General features: G+C 50.5%; 1 protein-coding gene across 1 annotated transcript in view; it reads left to right on the top strand.

Annotated features, from left to right (window-relative positions):
- The window catches only part of ZNF346 (zinc finger protein 346), a 33,824-nt gene extending 16,644 nt beyond the window's left edge, over positions 1 to 17,180 (top strand). Inside the window, exons 4-9 of the mRNA XM_049775640.1 lie at positions 2,584 to 2,687; positions 3,651 to 3,743; positions 6,498 to 6,639; positions 10,633 to 10,866; positions 13,020 to 13,113; positions 16,400 to 17,180. Coding sequence (XP_049631597.1) covers positions 2,584 to 2,687; positions 3,651 to 3,743; positions 6,498 to 6,639; positions 10,633 to 10,866; positions 13,020 to 13,113; positions 16,400 to 16,868 — 1,136 coding nt within the window. The 3' untranslated portion in view covers positions 16,869 to 17,180. The remainder of the gene's footprint in view (positions 1 to 2,583; positions 2,688 to 3,650; positions 3,744 to 6,497; positions 6,640 to 10,632; positions 10,867 to 13,019; positions 13,114 to 16,399) is intronic.
- Positions 17,181 to 18,237: the final 1,057 nt, after the last annotated feature.

Here is an 18,237-nt window from a genome sequence, read left to right as displayed (position 1 = left end):
CCATATGGTCCCCCAAGCCAGGAGCGACTTCTGAGCGCATAGCCAGGAGTAACCCCTGAGCGTCACCGGGTGTGGCCCAAAAACCAAAAAAAAAAAAAAAAAAAAAAAAAAAAAAGATGTCAAACGGGGGTCAACTGCCTGCAAGGCAAGCACCTTACCTATACTGACTTCTCTTTCCAGCCCTGAATACCCTTTAAGTCAGATGGGGGGGCGGGTTTCAGGAACCTGACCAGGGTGTGCTGGGACCATCTGCTATCTCTTGCTCTTCCTCACACTGGGCCTGAATGTTTAGACATTTAAACATTTGATAAGGTCGGGAATTCCACACGCACCTCTCTAATGACTCCAAGAGGCAGAGACCATCACAAGCTAGGGGTTTTATCATACAGGCATGCAAGGGCTCTTCCAGAGGATGAGAGCCTCAAACTAGCTTTAACAAGCCTTTATATAGCTTGCAGTAGGGTGGTCCATTTCAGGGAGTACTGACACTTGACATTTGCTCAGTTACTTTTTTTTGTTTTGTTTTGTTTTTGGGCCACACCCGGTGACGCTCAGGGGTTACTCCTGGCTATGCGCTCAGAAGTTGCTCCTGGCTTGGGGGACAATATGGGACGCCAGGGGATCGAACCGCAGTCCATCCAAAGCAAGCGCAGGCAAGGCAGGCACCTTACCTCTAGCGCCACTCAGTTACATTTTTGCAAGATTTAGATAATCACAAGTCATAAGGTTTGCAACAGTTAAAATGTCAAGGGCGGGCCCGGAGAGATAGCACAGTGGTGTTTGCCTTGCAAGCAGCCGATCCAGGACTAAAGGTGGTTGGTTCGAATCCCGGTGTCCCATATGGTCCCCCGTGCCTGCCAGGAGCTATTTCTGAGCGGACAGCCAGGAGTAACCCCTGAGCATCGCTGGGTGTGGCCCAAACCTCCCCCCCCAAAAAAAAATGTCAAGGGCAGGTCCTTGGGATTTAGGAAGGGGTGGGGTCCTCCTGAAGCTCAACAGTTAAAATGTATCTTTTGGTCAAGGGTGAGTCCTCGGGAAGTTGCAGAGAAAAATTACTTTATTTATTTTACCTTTCATAGTCACAATGTTTAGACATTGTGATTCCCCTGTGCAGGAGATAGGAGCGAGACTGGGAACTTCTGAGGCCAGAGCAATAATAGAACAGGCAGGGAGCTTGCCTTGCACATTGCTGACCCAGGTTCAGTCTCTGGCACCTTGTTGTGTATGTAAATATTTTGGGGGATTACTATGTTGCTCACCCTAATCTGTGCCCTACCCTAGGGTGTGACCTGGCATTCTGCCCCCACCCTAGGGTAGGACCTGATTCTGCTTCCACCATTGGTTGGTATCTGATCCCACCATTGGGTGGGACCTGACTCTGGACTATAAGAGCAAGGGTCTGTGGAAGGCGAGGGCCTTTTGCTGGCTGGAACTGAATCTGAGTCTTTGGACTTCAGTTTTGTCCATCCAAATAAAGCAAATATTTCCACGAGCCTGATTGTCTGCGAGCTGTTTACCCGCCGTTTCACCTCAGAACCGTGGGCTAGACAGGGTGGCAGACGCGTGCTCCGAGCTGGAAGAAAAGGGCCTCATTCTCCATCCCACCATCAGTCAACCTCTTCAGGGGCTGACCTGCTACAGCACCTTATATAGTATAACCCCCTAAGCACTACCAGGTGTGATTCCTGAGTACAGAGCGAGGAGTTACTGTATCACCAGGTGTGACTTCAAAACCAAATTAAAAAAAAGGGGGGGGTGGCTGGCGTGGTGGCGCTAGAAGTAAGGTGTCTGCCTTGCCATCGCTAGCGAAGGACGGACCGCGGTTCGATCCCCAGGCGTCCCATATGGTCCCCCAAAACCAGGAGCAACTTCTGAGCACATAGCCAGGAGGAACCCTTGAGCATTACCAGGTGTGGCCCAAGAAAAAGCAAACAAACAAAAAAAATAGGGGCCGGAGAGAAGGTGGTTCTAATCCCGGCATCCCATATGGTCCCCTGTGCCTGCGATTTCTGAGCATAGAGCCAGGAGTAACCCCTGAGCGCTGCTGGGTGTGACACAAAAAAAATAAAAAATAAAAAATAAAAAAAATAGAATCATGGGGTTGGAAAGACAGAAGAGGGGAAGGTGGTTACTTTGGGTCTATCTCAAGCACTGCATATGTCCCCTAAGCAGTCAGATTTACTCCTGACTTTTTATTGGGTGTGACCCACGACCCTCCCTCCACACTCATTCCCCACCTCCCCTGCAAAAAAAAGAAGCCTGAGAGGCCAGAGAGATAGCATGGAGGTAGGGCATTTGCCTTGCATGTAGAAGGACGGTGTTTCGACCCGGCATCCCATATGGTTTCCCGAGCCTGCCAGAAGCGATTTCTGAGTGTAGAACCAGGAGTAACCCCTGAGCACAGCCAGGTGGTATGACCCAAAAACAAAAACAAAAACAAAACGAAACCAAAAAAAGAATCCTGAGTCACTGATAGTATTGGAAAAGGATGAACCTGCTGGGAATCATCCAACATTAGGCTGTTACCAGTAGCCCCCTAGAGGCACAGTGTGACTCACCCAGTGTTTCTTTTTCTTGCCCCAGTGGAGAACCTGATCCAGAAGAACCAGTGTCTCTTCACGGACACCCAGTGTAAAGTCTGCTGCGCCTTGCTCATCTCTGAATCCCAGAAGCTGGCCCACTACCAGGTAGGCCAGTGTGCCTGCACAGTATCCCGCTTCCTTGCTCAGACCCTTTGCCACTTCACATTTCCTTCATCCCCATTCTGGGGGCCCCTGTGTATTCTTTCATGGAGCCAGGAAACTGAGACCCAGGATCTCAAAACAGTATGCTCGATGGGGCTGGAACAGTGGTATAAGCAGTAAGGCATTTGCCTTGCGCATGCTAGCCTAGGACAGACCGTGTTCAATCCCCCACCTTCCATATGGTCCCGCAAGCCAGGAGTGATTTCTGAGTGCATAGCCAGGAGTAACCCTGATCATCACCAGGTCTGGCTGAAAGCAAAAAAAAAAAAAAAAAAGAAAAAGAAAAGAAAAGAAGAAGTCACTCCTGAGCACTGCTAAATCAAAACTTAACAAAACATTATAAATGGCCCTTTTCCTAGCAGACATTGAAGGTTCAATTTGACGGCATGCAAGTCCAGAATAGGAAATCATTCAACTTGTTTATTCCCCTCTTCTCCAAAAAAAAAAGTTTTGTGTGGCTAAATCAGGTGCAACACTAGTGGGTTTTTTTTTTTTTGGGGGGGTCACATTTGGCAATGCTCCTGTCTCTGTGCTCAGGGATCACTCCTGACAGGACTTGAGACCATGCAGGATGCCAAAGATCAAACCTGGGTTGGCTACATGCAAGGCAACCTCCCTTCCCACTATTGCTCCAGCCTTATTCAGTGTAATAAGCTTGTTATTAGAACTAGTCTTTAGGGGCCAGAGAGATAGCATGGAGGCAGGGTAAACACCCTTGCATGCAGAAGGACGGTGGTTCAAATCTCGGCATCGCATATGGTCCCCTGAGCCTGCCAGGAGCAATTTCTGAGCATAGATCCAGGAGTAACCCCTGAGAGTTGCTGAATGTGACCCAAAAACCAAAAAAAAAAAAAAAAAAAGAACTAACTTTTGGCTCTCTTTGATCTCTCTCCTGGGTTCTTGCAGAGCAAAAAACATGCCAACAAAGTGAAGCGCTACCTCGCCATCCATGGAATGGAGACTTTACAGGGGGACACAAGGATACTAGGCTCAGATCAGGTAATGTAGCTGCATGCTTGCCCTCGGACAGAGATACCAGGCAAGGGTAGAAGGTGGGTTGAGGAGCTCCAGTGCTTGGAGTCTGCCTAACTGGACCTTGAGGCCCAGCCCTTCTGCTAAACTGCATCCAGCTCCCTACCTCCTTGAGCCCTGATTGCTTCCTCTCTGAGAAGTAAAGAAGAATCGGGCTGGAGTGATAACACAGTGGTAGGGTGTTTGTCTTGCACGCAGCCGACCCAGGTTCGATCCCTGGCACCCATATGGTCCCCTGAGCCTGCCAGGAGCGATTTCTGAGCGCAGACCCAGGAGTAACCCCTAAATGCCACCGAGTGTGGCCCACAAACCAAAGAAAAAAAAAGACGACAAAATCTCTTTCACAGGCAAGGTTGTTGGGAAAGTACAGGGGAAAGGTGTTTGCCTTGTATGCAGTTGCTTCAGCCAACCCCCATATGATCCCTGGGGCACTGCATGAGGTCCCCTGAGTACAACCAAGGGTTACTCCTGAGCACTGCCAGCTCTAGCCTAAGCTCCTCACCAAAAAAATAAAAATGAGGGACCAGAAAGATAAAAATGAGAGACTAGTAAATAAGCAACTAGGAAGGTTGCTTGCCTTGTATACAGCTGACCAGGTTTGATTCCCAGTATTTCATAGGGTCCTCAGAAGTAATTCCTGAGTGCAGAGACATGAATAACCCCTAAGCATCACCAGGTGTTTTTCCCCTAAAACTGAAAACATAAACAAGAAATTAAAATGAGGATTCTGGGGCCAGAGAGAGGACAGAAGGGAGGGTATTTGCTTTTCATACTGCCCAACATAGGTTCATGTCTGGCACCCCAAAAGGTCCCCTGAGTCCTGCCAAGAGTAAGCCCTGCACAATACTAGGTATGTCCCCCAAACCAAACAGGAAAACCAAAAGTTGAAGTACTGCATGACTTGAGCCAAAGTGAATCCCAGACCTTCCAAGTCTTTGTTCTTTATTTTGATTTGTTTGGGGGTTATACCCTACAATGCTCAAAGCTTACTCCTGACTGTATTCTCAGGGGCTCGGGGGATCATGTGGCATCTCAAGGATTGAACTCAGGCTGACTCTGCAAGGCTAATGTCCTACCACTGTATTGCTCTGGCCCTGGTCCTGTCCTGGAGGCTGTGTAAAGGATTGTTTGAGAAGTCGCCAGTCTTCTGAGTTAATAGAGCTTGCTGTTAAGAGAGCTCTGACTCTCCTGGGTGGTGACTTTGAAACTTGAGTACTCACAGTTCCCTACAGGCTGGGGTGTGCCAAGGAACTGAGTCTGGGGGCCCATTAGGCCCATAAGAGTCGCTCTGGAAGATGGAGTGATAGTCCAGCACTGTTGGGAGCTTTCCTTGCATGCAGCTTACTGGATTCCATCCCCGGTATAGCATATGGTCCCCAGAGCCCGCAAGGAGTGATCTCTAAGTGCAGGGTCAGGAGTAAGCCTTGAGCACCACCGGGCTCAAAACCAGTAAAATCTTTAAAAGGGGGGCCGGAGAGATAGCATGGAGGTAAGGCGTTTGCCTTTCATGCAGGAGGTCATCGGTTCGAATCCCGGTGCCCCATATGGTCCCCCGTGCCTGCCAGGAGCAATTTCTGAGCCTGGAGCCAGGAATAACCCCTGAGCGCTGCCGGGTGTGACCCAAAAACTACAAAAAAAAAAAAAAAAAAACTTTAAAAGGGGCCATGCCCTGATGGTACACTGAAGTTTGTGCTGGAGCCTCTAAAGCTCAGACATTGCCCCTCTGGGGTGCCAGAATAATTGATAGGGGCCCATTGGGTATTCTCACTCTGGGCCACTTGTTCAGAGGAAGCACAAGATGTTTCTCCTCATACTCACCCCTAATGACTCAATCAATGTTTCCTGAAGAAAGATCTCTTAGGAGCTGGGAGATAGCTTGCCTTACACAAGCCTATCCTAGGTTCTGTCCCTAGCACCACATCTGTTCCCCTAAGCCCCACTAGGAGTGATTCCTGAGCACTGAGTCAAGAATAAGCCCTGGGCCCGGAGAGATAGCACAGCGGTGTTTGCCTTGGAAGCAGCCGATCCAGGAAGGTGGTTGGTTCGAATCCCGGGGTCCCATATGGTCCCCCGTGCCTGCCAGGAGCTATTTCTGAGCAGACAGCCAGAAGTAACCCCTGAGCACTGCCGGGTGTGGCCCAAAAACCAAAAAAAAAAAAAAAAACAAAAAAGAATAAGCTCTGCCCATCACATCACTGGGGATGGCCAAATTACCCCCACATCCTGCCATGAAAAGAAGATATTGAGGACCCAGAGCAATAGTCCAGCAGGTAAGGTTCTTGCCTTGCCTGAAGCTGATGCAGGTTCAATCCATGTCATCCCATATGGTCCCCTCAGTCTGCTAAAAATGATTCCTGAGTATAGAGCAAGAAGAAATCCTTAGCACTGTTGTGTGTGACCCCAACATAAAGCAAGAAAGGTGCTTGGTGGCAGTCTCCCAGAAGAGGTTCTGTGTAAACCACACCTGGAGCTTAGACTACTCCCACCAGGCAGAAGAAAGAAAGTCCCTAAGCACAGAGCTAGGAGTCAGCCCTGAGTACCACTGGGTATGGCCCCAAACCCAGCCCAAAGCAGGAGAAAGTAGGAGGAAGGAGACCCACAGACCAGTCAAGCTGGCACACACAACCCCAACTGGATCAGGACTCCAAGGTTCAGAGGAACTGCAACAGGCAGTGCAGGACTGTGCTGGAGCATCATGGGGCCTTCGTTCTCTCCCCCCAGAACAGCAGAAGCAGAGATGAGAGCCAGTGCTGCCCAGTATGCAGTGCCACCCTCTCCTCACCTGCCGTGGCTCGCTCACACTACCTGGGGAAGACCCACGCCAGGAACCTGAAGCTGAAGCAGCTGCCCTCCAAAGTGGAAGGTACTGGCCTGCCTGCTGAGTGCTGCCTCCTGGCCCCATCCCAACTCCCAACTTCAGACTGTCTTGGGGACCCCCAGACCCAGAGAGGGGCACAGCTGTTAAGCACCCTGGCTAAGAGCCCACAAATAGCTCAGCTTGAATGACGTGTGGCCTCAGTGCTGCCTTAATGCCCCCCCTTTCTTAATTTGTTTTGTTTTGGGGCCACTCTCAACAGTGCTCTTTCCCTTCTCCTGAATCAGTGCTCAGGGATCACTCCTCGTAAGGCATAGGGGTCCCTTGGGAGTGCCAGGGATCAAACCAGGGTTGGCAGAGCTAGAGTGATAGCACACGTGGCCGACCCGGGTTTGGTTTCCTGCATACCATCTGATCCCAGGCCTGCAAGGAGTAATTTCTGAATGCAGATTCAGGAATAACCCCTGAACTAACCCCTGAACACAGCCGGTATGACTTTAAACACACACACACACACCCTCCAAAAAATGGTTCTGTAACAATAACTCAGTGGGATTTGCCTTGCATGTGGCCAACCCGAGTTCTATCCCTAGCATTTGATATGGTTTCTCAAGCCTGCCTGGAGTGATTTCTGAGTGCAGAGCTAAGAGTCACCCTTGAGTGTGGCCCAGAAACAAAAATAAACAAACAAACAAATCTAAGTTAGCTAGGGCTACAGCGATGGCACAGTCAGAAGGACTTTTGCATTGCACATGGGTGGGCCAGGTTTGATCCCAGCATCCCATAGGGTTCCCTGAGCACCACCACCAAGAGTGATCTCTGAGTGCAAAAGTAAGTCCTAATGGGCTGGAGAGATAGCATGGAGGTATTGCATGCAGAAGGTTGGTGATTCGAATCTCGGCATCTCATATGGTCCTCTGAGCCTGCCAGGAGCAATTTCTGAGCATAGAGCCAGGAGTAACCCCTGAGCACTGCCAGGTGTGACCCAAAAAAACAAAAAAACTAGGTTGGCTAACTGCAAGACAAGTGCCTTTCCTACTGTTCTATCTTTTCTCTTTTCCTTTTTTTTTTTTTTTTTTTTGGGGGGGGGGGTGGTCACACCAGGCAGTGTTCAGGAGTTACTCCTGGCTCTACGCTCAGAAATTACTCCTGGCAAGCTCAGGGGACATATGGGATGCCAGGATTCAAACCACTGTCCTTCTGCATCCAAGGAAAATGCCTTACCACCATGCTATCTCTCTGGCCCCCAACTATTCTATATTTCAGACCCTATCCAGACCTCTCTTTTTATGGTTCTGTTGAGGCTCCTATGCTGTCCACTGGCCAAGTGCACTCTAATCTCTGACTTACCTTTTCACACATAGCTGGCCCTCTCTTCCATAGTGCTTCCTGATCTCCTTTCTAGAGGACCCACAGTGAGAGCACCAGCCTGGACTTTTTCCCACCATTGGCTATACCCACATCCTTTCATCCTCCAAATTTCTTGGTCCTCCCGGCAGAGATTCGCCTTTGAAAGCACAGCACTCCCCTGGCCACAGCAACTAACAGTCTTTGTGCCCACTGCCCTGACCTCCCTTCAGGAGCCAATTCTGCTGAGGGCCCCCTCACCTGTTCACAGCAGCCTACACTTTAAGCCTTCATCTCCTTCACTCCCAACTCTACTAGATGCTTCCCTTCCACCTTCAGCACTTAGGCTAGGGTGAAAGTCCTTCGATCCAGATTTCATTTGTCTTGTCATTTTTGCTTCTCTCCTGGGCCAAGAAGTAGGCCACTTTTAGCCAGCAGATTTACTGGGTTTTGTTGATGCTGTGAACACAAGACCAGAATTTTTTGTTGGTTTTTTGTTTTTGTTTTTGATTTTGGGCCACACCCAGTGGTGCTCAGAGGTTACTCTTGGCTCTGTTCTCAGAAATCACACCTGTCTGACTTGGGGGACTATATGGGATACTGGGGATCTAACCTGGGTCCATCCAGGGTCGGCTGCGTACAAGAAAAATGCCCTACCACTGTGCTATCACTCCAGCCCCTGCCAGAAGTAATTTCTTTATTTTTTTTGTTTGTTTGTTTGTTTGGTCTTTTGGGCCACAACCAGCAATGCTCAGGGGATACTTCTGGCTCTGTGCTCAGAAATTACTCCTTCCTCCAAGGAAGTCAGGACTATGGGTTGCCGGGGATCGAGCCTGCGACCATCCTGGGTCAGCCATATGCAAGGCAAATGCCCTACCGCTGTGCTACCACTCAAATCCCTCAGAAATAATTTTTTTGGGGGGTTCACACCCAGCAGAACTCAGGGGTTACTCCTGGCTCTACACTCAGAAATTGCCCCGGGCAGGCTCGGGACACAATATGGGATGCCGGGATTCAAACCTACCATTCTTCTACATGCTATCTCTCTGGCCCAGAAGTAATTTCTAAGCACAGACCTGGAGTATCCCCTGAGTCCCTGAGTGTCACAGGGTATGGCCCAAAAAACAAACAAAAATAATATCAATTTGATGGACCAGAGAAAAGCACAACAGGTAGGGCATTTGCATTGCACACTGCTGACCTGTGTGTGTGTGTGTGTGTGAGTGTGTGTATACACACACACACACACACATACACACACACATAATTTTTTGTGTTTTTTTGTTTTGTTTCGGTTTTTTTGTTTTTGGGCCACACCCGGTGACGCTCAGGGGTTACTCCTGGCTATGTACTCAGAAGTCGCTCCTGGCTTGGGGGACCATATGGGACGCCAGGGGATAGAACTGTACTCCGTCCTAGGCTAGCACTGGCAAGGCAGACACCTTACCTCTAGCACCACCACGCCGACCCCAATTTTTTTGTTTTTGGGCTACACACGATAACTCTCAGCAGTTACTCCTGGCTATGCACTCAGAAATTGTTCCTGGCTTTGGGGCAGCCATAAGGGGCACTAGAGATCAAACCTAGATCTGTCCTGGGCCAGCCGCGTGTAAGGCAAACACCCTACTGCTGCGCTGGGAGAGCATAAGCAATTTCTGAGCTCAGAGCCTGTAGTAACCCCGCAGCACTGCCAGGTATGGCCCAAAAACAGCATCAAAAGAAAATATGAATATCAAATTAAAGAGAAAGCTGAAGAGATAGCATAGCAGGTAGGGCACTTGCTTTGCACTCTGCTGACTGAGGTTTGAGTTCTTATACTATATAGGCTCTCTCACATCAGGAGTGATTCCAGAGGATAGAGCCAGGAATAAGCCCTGAGCTCAGTTGGATGTGGCCTCAAAACCACCAAAGAGGGTTAAAAAAGAAAAATTGGACACCATTTTACCAAAGAATCATGATTTAACATTTTAGAATGCTGTTTGACTTAATAGTTTTTTTTTTGGGGGGGGGGTCACACCCGGCAGCACTCGGGTTATTCCTGGGTCTACACTCAGAAATCACTCCTGGCAGGCTCGGGGGACCATATGGGATGCTGGGATTCAAACCACCGTCCTTCTGCATGCAAGGCAAATGCACTACCTCCATGCTATCTCTCTGGCCCAAAGGATAGTCTTTTTTTTTTTTTTTTGGTTTTTGGGCCACACCTGGTAACGCTCAGGGGTTACTCCTGGCTATGCGCTCAGAAGTCGCTCCTGGTTTGGGGGACCATATGGGACACCGGGGGATCGAACCGCGGTCCGTCCAAGGCTAGCGCAGGCAAGGCAGGCACCTTACCTTTAGCACCACCGCCCGGCCCCCCAAAGGATAGTCTTAAGTAGTGAAAGAGAAAGTGTCTGCTGGCCAGAGAGAGCACAGCAGGAAGGGTACTTGCCTTACATGCAGCCTATCCAAATTCAGTCCCCAGCATCCCAGAGTTTCCTTTGAGCACAGCCAGAATTATCACTGAGCCCCAGGTGTGGCCCGAAAAGAAAAAAGAAAACTCCTTAGAGCTCTCCAGACGCATTTCCTCCCCTTCCATTGCTCAGTTTGAAGATACTTCGCTGGGCAAGTTACTGTTCGTTAAGGGGAACTGTTTCCAGCTTTGGCCAGTAGTGGTTCATGGTCTCTGTTGGAACCCTCTGTCCTCTGCCGCAGCTCTGTCCAAGCGCCTTCCCACCCCTTTCCTGGTGGCCTCCACTATAGCTTCACACCAGAACCATGAAGTCCCGAACCCAGACAAGTTCTGCAGCCTCTGCCATGCGACATTCAATGACCCAGGCATGGCACAGCAGCATTACATGGGCAAGAAACACCGGAAGCAGGAAACCAAGCTTAAGCTCATGGCCCACTACGGGCGGCTGGCCGACCCTGCAGTTAATGACTCTTCAGGTAAGGACCGGCCCTGCACCCCAACCCCTTGTCCCTGCATTCCTCCTCAGGGATTCAGGAGCCTGAGTTACAACCAAGATGACTGCAGAAGCCAGGTAGGAAATGGCATGTATGGGCATTGATCCTCACCACAGAATGCATAGGAAAGGGAGCCAGGAGGGGCCACTGCCCACTACAGAGTGATTGATTACCTGTCCTGGGCACCTCTGACTCATGTTACCGTTCCCTTGTCCCAAAGAATCTAAAAGACTGATGTCAATAAGAATTATCCTATTTGGGGCTACTGGAGTGATCGTTAGGTGCTTGCCTTGAGTGCAGCCAGCCCAGGTAACCTGAGCACTGCTCCTTGCTCAGGTGTGTTGCCCCCCTCCCAAAATCCTATATTGGGTAAGGTACCGTATTTCCCGGCGTATAAGACAAATGGGCGTATAAGACGACCCCCTAATTTTGCAGTTCAAACATAGGTTTAGGCCTATATTCGCTGTATCAGACAGAACGTTCCTGTGCTGCAACTGTATGTACCACAGTGAGCCAATCACAACAAGCAAAGGTTCAAAGGTTATACTGTCAAAGACTTCCTCTCTGACTCTGACCAATCTGAGCAGGCTTTTGACAGTATAGATTCGGGTCCAGAACATTGTCTAATTTGCATGCATCAAAAGCCTGCTTGGATTGGCTGAGTTAGAGAGGCGGTCCGAGCAGCCTTGCAGTGATTGGTCCCTTATCATAGGCACCTTTTCTGGCAATTCCCTGATGGCATCAGTTAATCTCCCCCACTACATGAACCAAACAACACCCCATCATCGGACCCTAGCACTGAACCACCAACACGGTTAGCTGGGTTTTGCCAGAAGTGGCCCCCAGATCTCCTGAGTACTGTTTGGGAGCCCCCAAGAAAGAGATTTGGAAACTCTGCGGCTTGATTTTTTTTGTTTGTTTGTTTCGTTTAGCGCCATATTGAAACATTTTTCAGGATATACTCGGCATATAAGACGACCCCCGATTTTCGGTTGACTTTTTTTTGTTTCAAAAGTCTTCTTATACGCCGGAAAATACGGTACTAGCCTTGCATGATGCCAACCTGGGTTCTATTCCCAGCATCCCGTATGGTCCCCAAGTACCACCAGGAATGATTTATATGATCAGAGCTAGGAGTAATCCTTTAATGATAGGAACTGGCAAAAAAAAAAAAAAAATTATATATATATATATATATATATATATATATATATATATATATATATATATATCCTACTGGGAGGCAAAAGCAATATCATGGTGAATAGAGGGTTTGTCTTGCATGCGGCTGCCAGAGTTTGATCCGCAGAACCCCACTAGGTCCCCCAAACTCATCAGAGTGATCCTGGAGTAGAGTGAGGATAAAGTTCTGAGCATGACCCAAAAACCAGGTTCTTCTTTTATTGAGAAAATCCTTCCTGTCTTTCAGGGAAACTGACCACGTCCCCAGCCCAAAAACCTAAAAAAGTTCTTTTATTGGAATATTATAGAGGGCACTTGCCTTACATGCCACTGACTGGGCCTGATGCCTGGCACCTCGTAAGATCCCCCGAGCCTTCCTGAGTATACTTGTGGGTGGACGAAAAAAAAGTTGCAGCTCAGGGAAGAGTTTGAACTGTCGTCGTGAGGACAGCATCGAGTCAGTCGAGACCACTTCTTGGCTCCTGGCTCATGTATTTGTGCCAGCCCTGTGGGGAAAGGCTAGCCTGCACCCTGCTAGGGATCCAGGGTGTGTGTACGCCCCAAGGAAGGATCCCAGGAATCTCCAGGTCTGGTCTGCACAGGCATCACTGTTCCATCAAAAGCCTGGAGATCATCCCAAGTGGCCAGAGTGATCATACGGCCCAGAGGGCACCTGCCTTGAGCACAGCTGACCTGGCAAGTGCAAGGACAGCCTCTAGGAGGGCCCCTTCTCCCTGTAACTGCCCCATCGCAGGTGAGATGGCAAGGGAAGCCCAAAACTCACCTCTGGGCCCTGTCACCCTTCCCCATTCTCCATGGAGGTGCCTGGGCCAGGCAGTAGTCTGGGAGTGGGGATCCAGAGAGGAACCAAGAGTTTCTGCTGAGGGCCACCCTGGGTCCCTCCCAAATCGGTGCCTCCATGATGACCCTATGTGCGGCGGTTGCTGTTTCAGCCAGGAAGGGGTACCCCTGCAGGACGTGTAAGATAGTGCTGAACTCCATTGAGCAGTACCAAGCGCACCTCAGCGGCTTCAAACACAAGAATCAGTAAGTACTACCTCAGGGCTGGGAGCCCTGCAGCCTCTGCTCAGTACCAAGCCTTCCCAGAGATCAACCGGATCAGTTCCCCAGAACCCGCAGGGCTGGAGCATCCCTTGTGTCCTTTGTGGTCTGAGAGCTCTGGGATTTCCCACCCTCTAAGGCTGTGACCTTGGAGTTTCTGGGTCTCCAGGCCAGGGGTGTGAGCTTCAGAATCTTCCCCTCTATGACCATGTTCTTTTTAGCTTGGATTTTGTCTGAGCTCCATCTGGCAGTGCTCAGAGATCACCCCTAGTGCACTTCTGGAGACCATACGTAATACTGGAGGTCAAATCTGGGTTGACTGAAAGCAAGGCAAGTGCATTCTCTGATGTACCCTGGTACCATTGCTGGTATCATTACCAGTGGTCCTCAAACTACGGCCCGTGGGCCGGCCACATATTGGATTTGCTCCCATTTTGTTTCTCCCTGAAAAATAAGATATGTGCAGTGTGCATAGGAATTTGTTCATAGTTTTTGTTTTTACTATAGTCTGACCCTCTAACAGTTTGCGGGACGGTGAACCAGTCCCCTGTTTAAAAAGTTTGAGGACCACTGCCAGTGAGCCCCTGACCAGTTTCTCTGCATGTGTGTGTTTTGGGGGCCACAACTGGTAGTATTCTGTTCCTCCTGACAGTCCTGGAGAATGAACTGTCTGCAAAGAAGGGCTGCATTTCAGTCCAGTAACCAGGTTCTTCATTTATTAAGCAAATCTTGCCTGGTCTTTTTTTTGGTGGGGGGAGGGTTGGGCCACACCCAGTGACACTCAGGGGTTACTCCTGGCTATGCGCTCAGAAATCGCTCCTGGTTTGGGGAATTATGTGGGATATGCTGGGGGATCGAAACATGGTCCGTCCTAGGCTAGTGCAGGCAAGGCAGCTGCCTTCCTGCTTGTACCACCTGTCCGGCCCCTCTTGCCTATCTTTTTTTTGTTTGTTTGTTTCTCGGGCCACACCCGTTTGATGCTCAGGGGTTACTCCTGGCTAAGCGCTCAGAAATTGCCCCTGGCTTGGGGGGACCAAATGGGATGCTGGGGGATCGAACCGCAGTCTCGATCTTTCCTTGGCTAGCGCTTGCAAGGCAGACACCTTACCTCTAGCGCCACCTCGCTGGCCCCTCTTGCCTGGTCTTAAAGGGGAAAATTGGCCATGTCCCCAGCCTCTTGGCTGGGTGCTTTGAAGGGACCTGGTCCAAAGAGATGCTCACTCATGGTTTTGGGCTACACCAGTATTGCTCAGGACTTATTCCTTGCTCATAGCCCACGGATCATTCCTGGCAGGCTTGGGAAGCCCTATAAGGTACCAGGGATTGAACCTAGGGCAGCCATGTGAAAGGCAAGCACTCTCTCTGCTGTATTATCACTCTGGTCCCTTAAGATGACTCTTGAGGTATTTTGGACAGGGGCAGGGAGGAGGATCCACAGCCAGCAGTGCTGGGTTTACTTCTGGCCCTGTGCTCAGGAGTCATTCCTGCAGGTTCAGGGAGGAATATCGATGCCAGGGATCTAGCCTGGGTCAGGGATGGAAAGATAGCACAGTGGTAGGGCTGTTGCCTTGCCTATGTGGCCTACTCTAGACGGACCCCAGTTCAATTCCTGTCATTCTATATGGTCCCCCGAGCCTGCCAGGCGTGACTTCTGAGTGCAGAGCCATGAGTAACCCCTGAGCACCGCCAGGTATGACCCAAGAACCAAATAAATAAATAACCTGATCAGCTACATACAAGGCAAGTGCCTACCCACTGCACTAACCGGCTCTCTTAAGGCTTTTGAAGCCAAATACTTGAAAGGTTTCCCACCCACCCCTTGAATCTCATCCTGTTACAGCCAGCTCGAGAACAGCTTGGGCCCACTGCCCAGAACAGCCAGAACCCTGCCGTGGTACAGCAGATGGTAGACCTGAGCAATTTTGTGGTCTTAACTGTTCCCAGCACATTCTGTGAGCCATTTGGATCCCACCCACCCCTCCTCCCCATTTTTCTCTTTCCTATGAGCCAGGCTGTCAACTTCTGAGTCCTAGTTCAGTCTCGCAACAGATCTACTTGCAGGATCCCTGCCTCACTTTACCATATGAGCAAACTTGAGTGGGTTTCCCAGGTTTGGCATTACTGGGAGTCAGGCCCAGGCCCCACCTCTCTGGCTCCAGAACCAGTTTGGCTCTGCCTCTTCCAAAGTAAACTCACAACTGTGGAGCTAGAGCAGTAGGACATCAGGGAGGGTGCTTTCCTTGTGCATGGTCCCCCAAATTCTCCGGGAGCAAGCCCTGAACACTGCTGGGTATGGCCTAGAAACAAAGGAAGGGCAGGGTGGTCCCCTGGGAGTCCCTAGGAACTCAGACTCTAGAAGTGTCTCTAGGACACTTCTCTCTAGTGAGAGGCATAATCCACACAAATGACACTTTTGGCCAGGAGAAAGAGCCCAGGATTTAAAGTGCTGGTTCTGGGAGCGAAGAGATAACACAGCAGTAGGGCCTTTGCCTTGCACGCAGCTCATTCAGGACAGAATTGGTTCGAATCCTGGCATCCCATATGATCCCCTGAGCCTGCCAGCAGCGATTTCTGAGTGCAGAGCCACGAGTAACCTCTGAGCGCTGTCAGATGTGACCCCAAAAACAAAGTGCTGGTTCTGCCCTGTGCCCAACTGACCATAGTTGGATTCTCCACATTGCATGGTCCCCTGGGCACTGCCAGGGGTCGCTCCTGAGCACAGAGCCAGAAATAGGCCCAGAGCACCACTGGGTATAACTCCAACCCAACTACCACCACCACCCCAAAAAAAAGCACTTTCAGGGGTAATTGATTCCCAGAAATTGGCAGAATGTCAGGAGATCCACTACAAATTTGGGGTATGGGGAAAGGTGTCTGCAATAATTAGTAGGCAGGGGCCGGAGAGGTAGCATGGAGGTAGGGTGTTTGCCTTGCATGCAGAAGGATGGTGGTTTGAATCTCAGCATCCCATATGGTCCCCTGAGCGCTGCCGGGTGTGATCCAAAAAAAACAAACAAAAAATAATTAGTAGGTAAAGGAAGTGACTTGGTATAGTTGGGGAGCCAAACAGCAGCCCTGAGCCCAGCGCAGATGCTACTGCAGGCTCCCCCACTCCCTCTTCCAGAGCTTCCGTTTCCAGATAGAGGATCCCAGCATAGTTTCCACAAGGGTCAAATAGGTGGACAGCAAAGCCTGGATTCTATCTCTGTAGGGATGGTGTTCACAGGCCTCCCATCCTGACCCTATGACCCTTCTGCTTCACACTCTGCAGGTCCCCCAAAACAACAGCTGCACCCCCAGGCCAGAGCCCCACACAGGAGCAAGCCCTGGAGAAAGAATCAACTGCTGTGGACAGCCAGAGCGTCAGCCTGGCACTGCCAGGGGATAGTGTGGAGAGCCTGGTCCCTGAGACGGTCAACATTGATGTCCCTCTACCCATTCACCCCAGAACTCCAAGCTGGACCCAGGCCTCTGAAGGGTCTTACACACCCACTCCTGATCCTCCGCAGGGGAACAGGAGTGCTGGCGGAACTGAGGACCTGGCGGGACAAACTAGCCGGATGCTCTGGAGCCCTCAGAATGTGTCTGCCCACAGCAGTCCAAATCCCACTGCAGCCGTGGAGGAACCGAGGTCACCAGGAGCCTTGGGCAGCTCCAGCACAACCTGGGGCTTCCATGCTGGGCCTGGGCAGGACAGGGCAAGTGGCAACGGCAGCCAAGTGACCTCGTGGAGCTCCTAGAACCACCCCTGTCCCACAAGGCCCCCATAAAAGCAGCAGCTCTTCGGAGCCTGGGAACCCAGAACTCTGGCTCTGAAGCTACCTTGTGGACCAGATCTCAGCCCAGCACAGCACAGCCCCTTCCTCCTGAGTGCTAGGGAGCTGTGGGGCCTCTTGGTACCTGTGCCCTTTCATAGATCTCTGGGAACAGCCCCAAGTTTCCACCCTGCCCACCTTCCCTCCAGTACAGACACCCACCCTAGTCTGGGGATCCTTGGGGAAAACAGAAGAGTCACTGGATTAAGGTGGAAGCTCCTGCTGTGGTCATCCCTCATTCCTATGGTCCTCTTTCTGGATATGGCACCCTGTTCCCCCACTGCCTCCCTATTGTGAACAGCCTTTCTGCCTTTCGGGCATACTCTGAGACTGTTTCAAAGCCACTGAAGCTGCTAAATAAAAACAATGTTCTTTGAACCACAGTGCACCCCACAGACCTGCAATGTACTGCTTGATTGGCCTTTCACTGTCATTCATGATCCATCACCCCGCTTGGCGCCCCTCCTGGAGATGTCACACCTAGAATGGCGAGCACAGCTCTGGGAACACAGCAGGGGTTGGCATTCGCAGGCCCAGAGGACCACCAGTTATGACTCTGGAGGTTCCCAGATCACCAAGGTGCCACCGGATCATACCCATTATCAGACCCCACTACTTGATCAAGATTTTTTGCGGGGGGGTAGGGGGACAGAGAGATAGCAGAGCAATAGGGTGTTTGCCTTGCACACAGGCAATCCAGGACAAACGTTGGTTCGAATCCGGCATCCTATATGGTCTCCCAAGCCTGCCAGGAGCAATTCCTGAGTACAGAGCCAGGAGTTATCCCTGAGCGCCAAAAAAAATTTTTTTCTGGAGGGTCCCTTTCCGTGAATCAGTGTACTTAGTGTACTTCCTGAAAGGACCACAAAAGGGACAAAAGCAGTCGTACAGAGGGAAGGGCACTTCTCTTCCATGCAGCCAAACCAGATTTAGTCCCCGAAGTATCACAAAGTGATCCTTGAGGGCCGGAGGGATAGCATGGAGGTAAGGCATTTGCCTTTCATGCAGGAGGTCATCAGTTTGAATCCCAGTGTCCCATATGGTCCCCCGTGCCTGCCAGGAGCAATTTCTGAGCCTGGAACCAGGAATAACCCCTGAGCACTGCCGGGTGTGACCCAAAATCCAGAAACCAAAAAAAAAAAAGAAAAAAACAAAGTGATCCTTGAGCAACACCAGGCATGGCCCACAACCAAAAAGTAATTGACCTGGCCACCTAGCAGCAGTTCCCAGCACCACACCCAGTACAGTATGGACTCCCACTTGTGTTCCTGAAGCCAGGTCTAGTGGAGCACTT

The sequence above is a fragment of the Suncus etruscus genome, chromosome 6 (assembly GCF_024139225.1).
Source record: "Suncus etruscus isolate mSunEtr1 chromosome 6, mSunEtr1.pri.cur, whole genome shotgun sequence".
NCBI classification, from domain to species: Eukaryota; Metazoa; Chordata; class Mammalia; order Eulipotyphla; family Soricidae; genus Suncus; species Suncus etruscus.
This window is presented reverse-complemented; position numbering and strand designations above follow the sequence as displayed.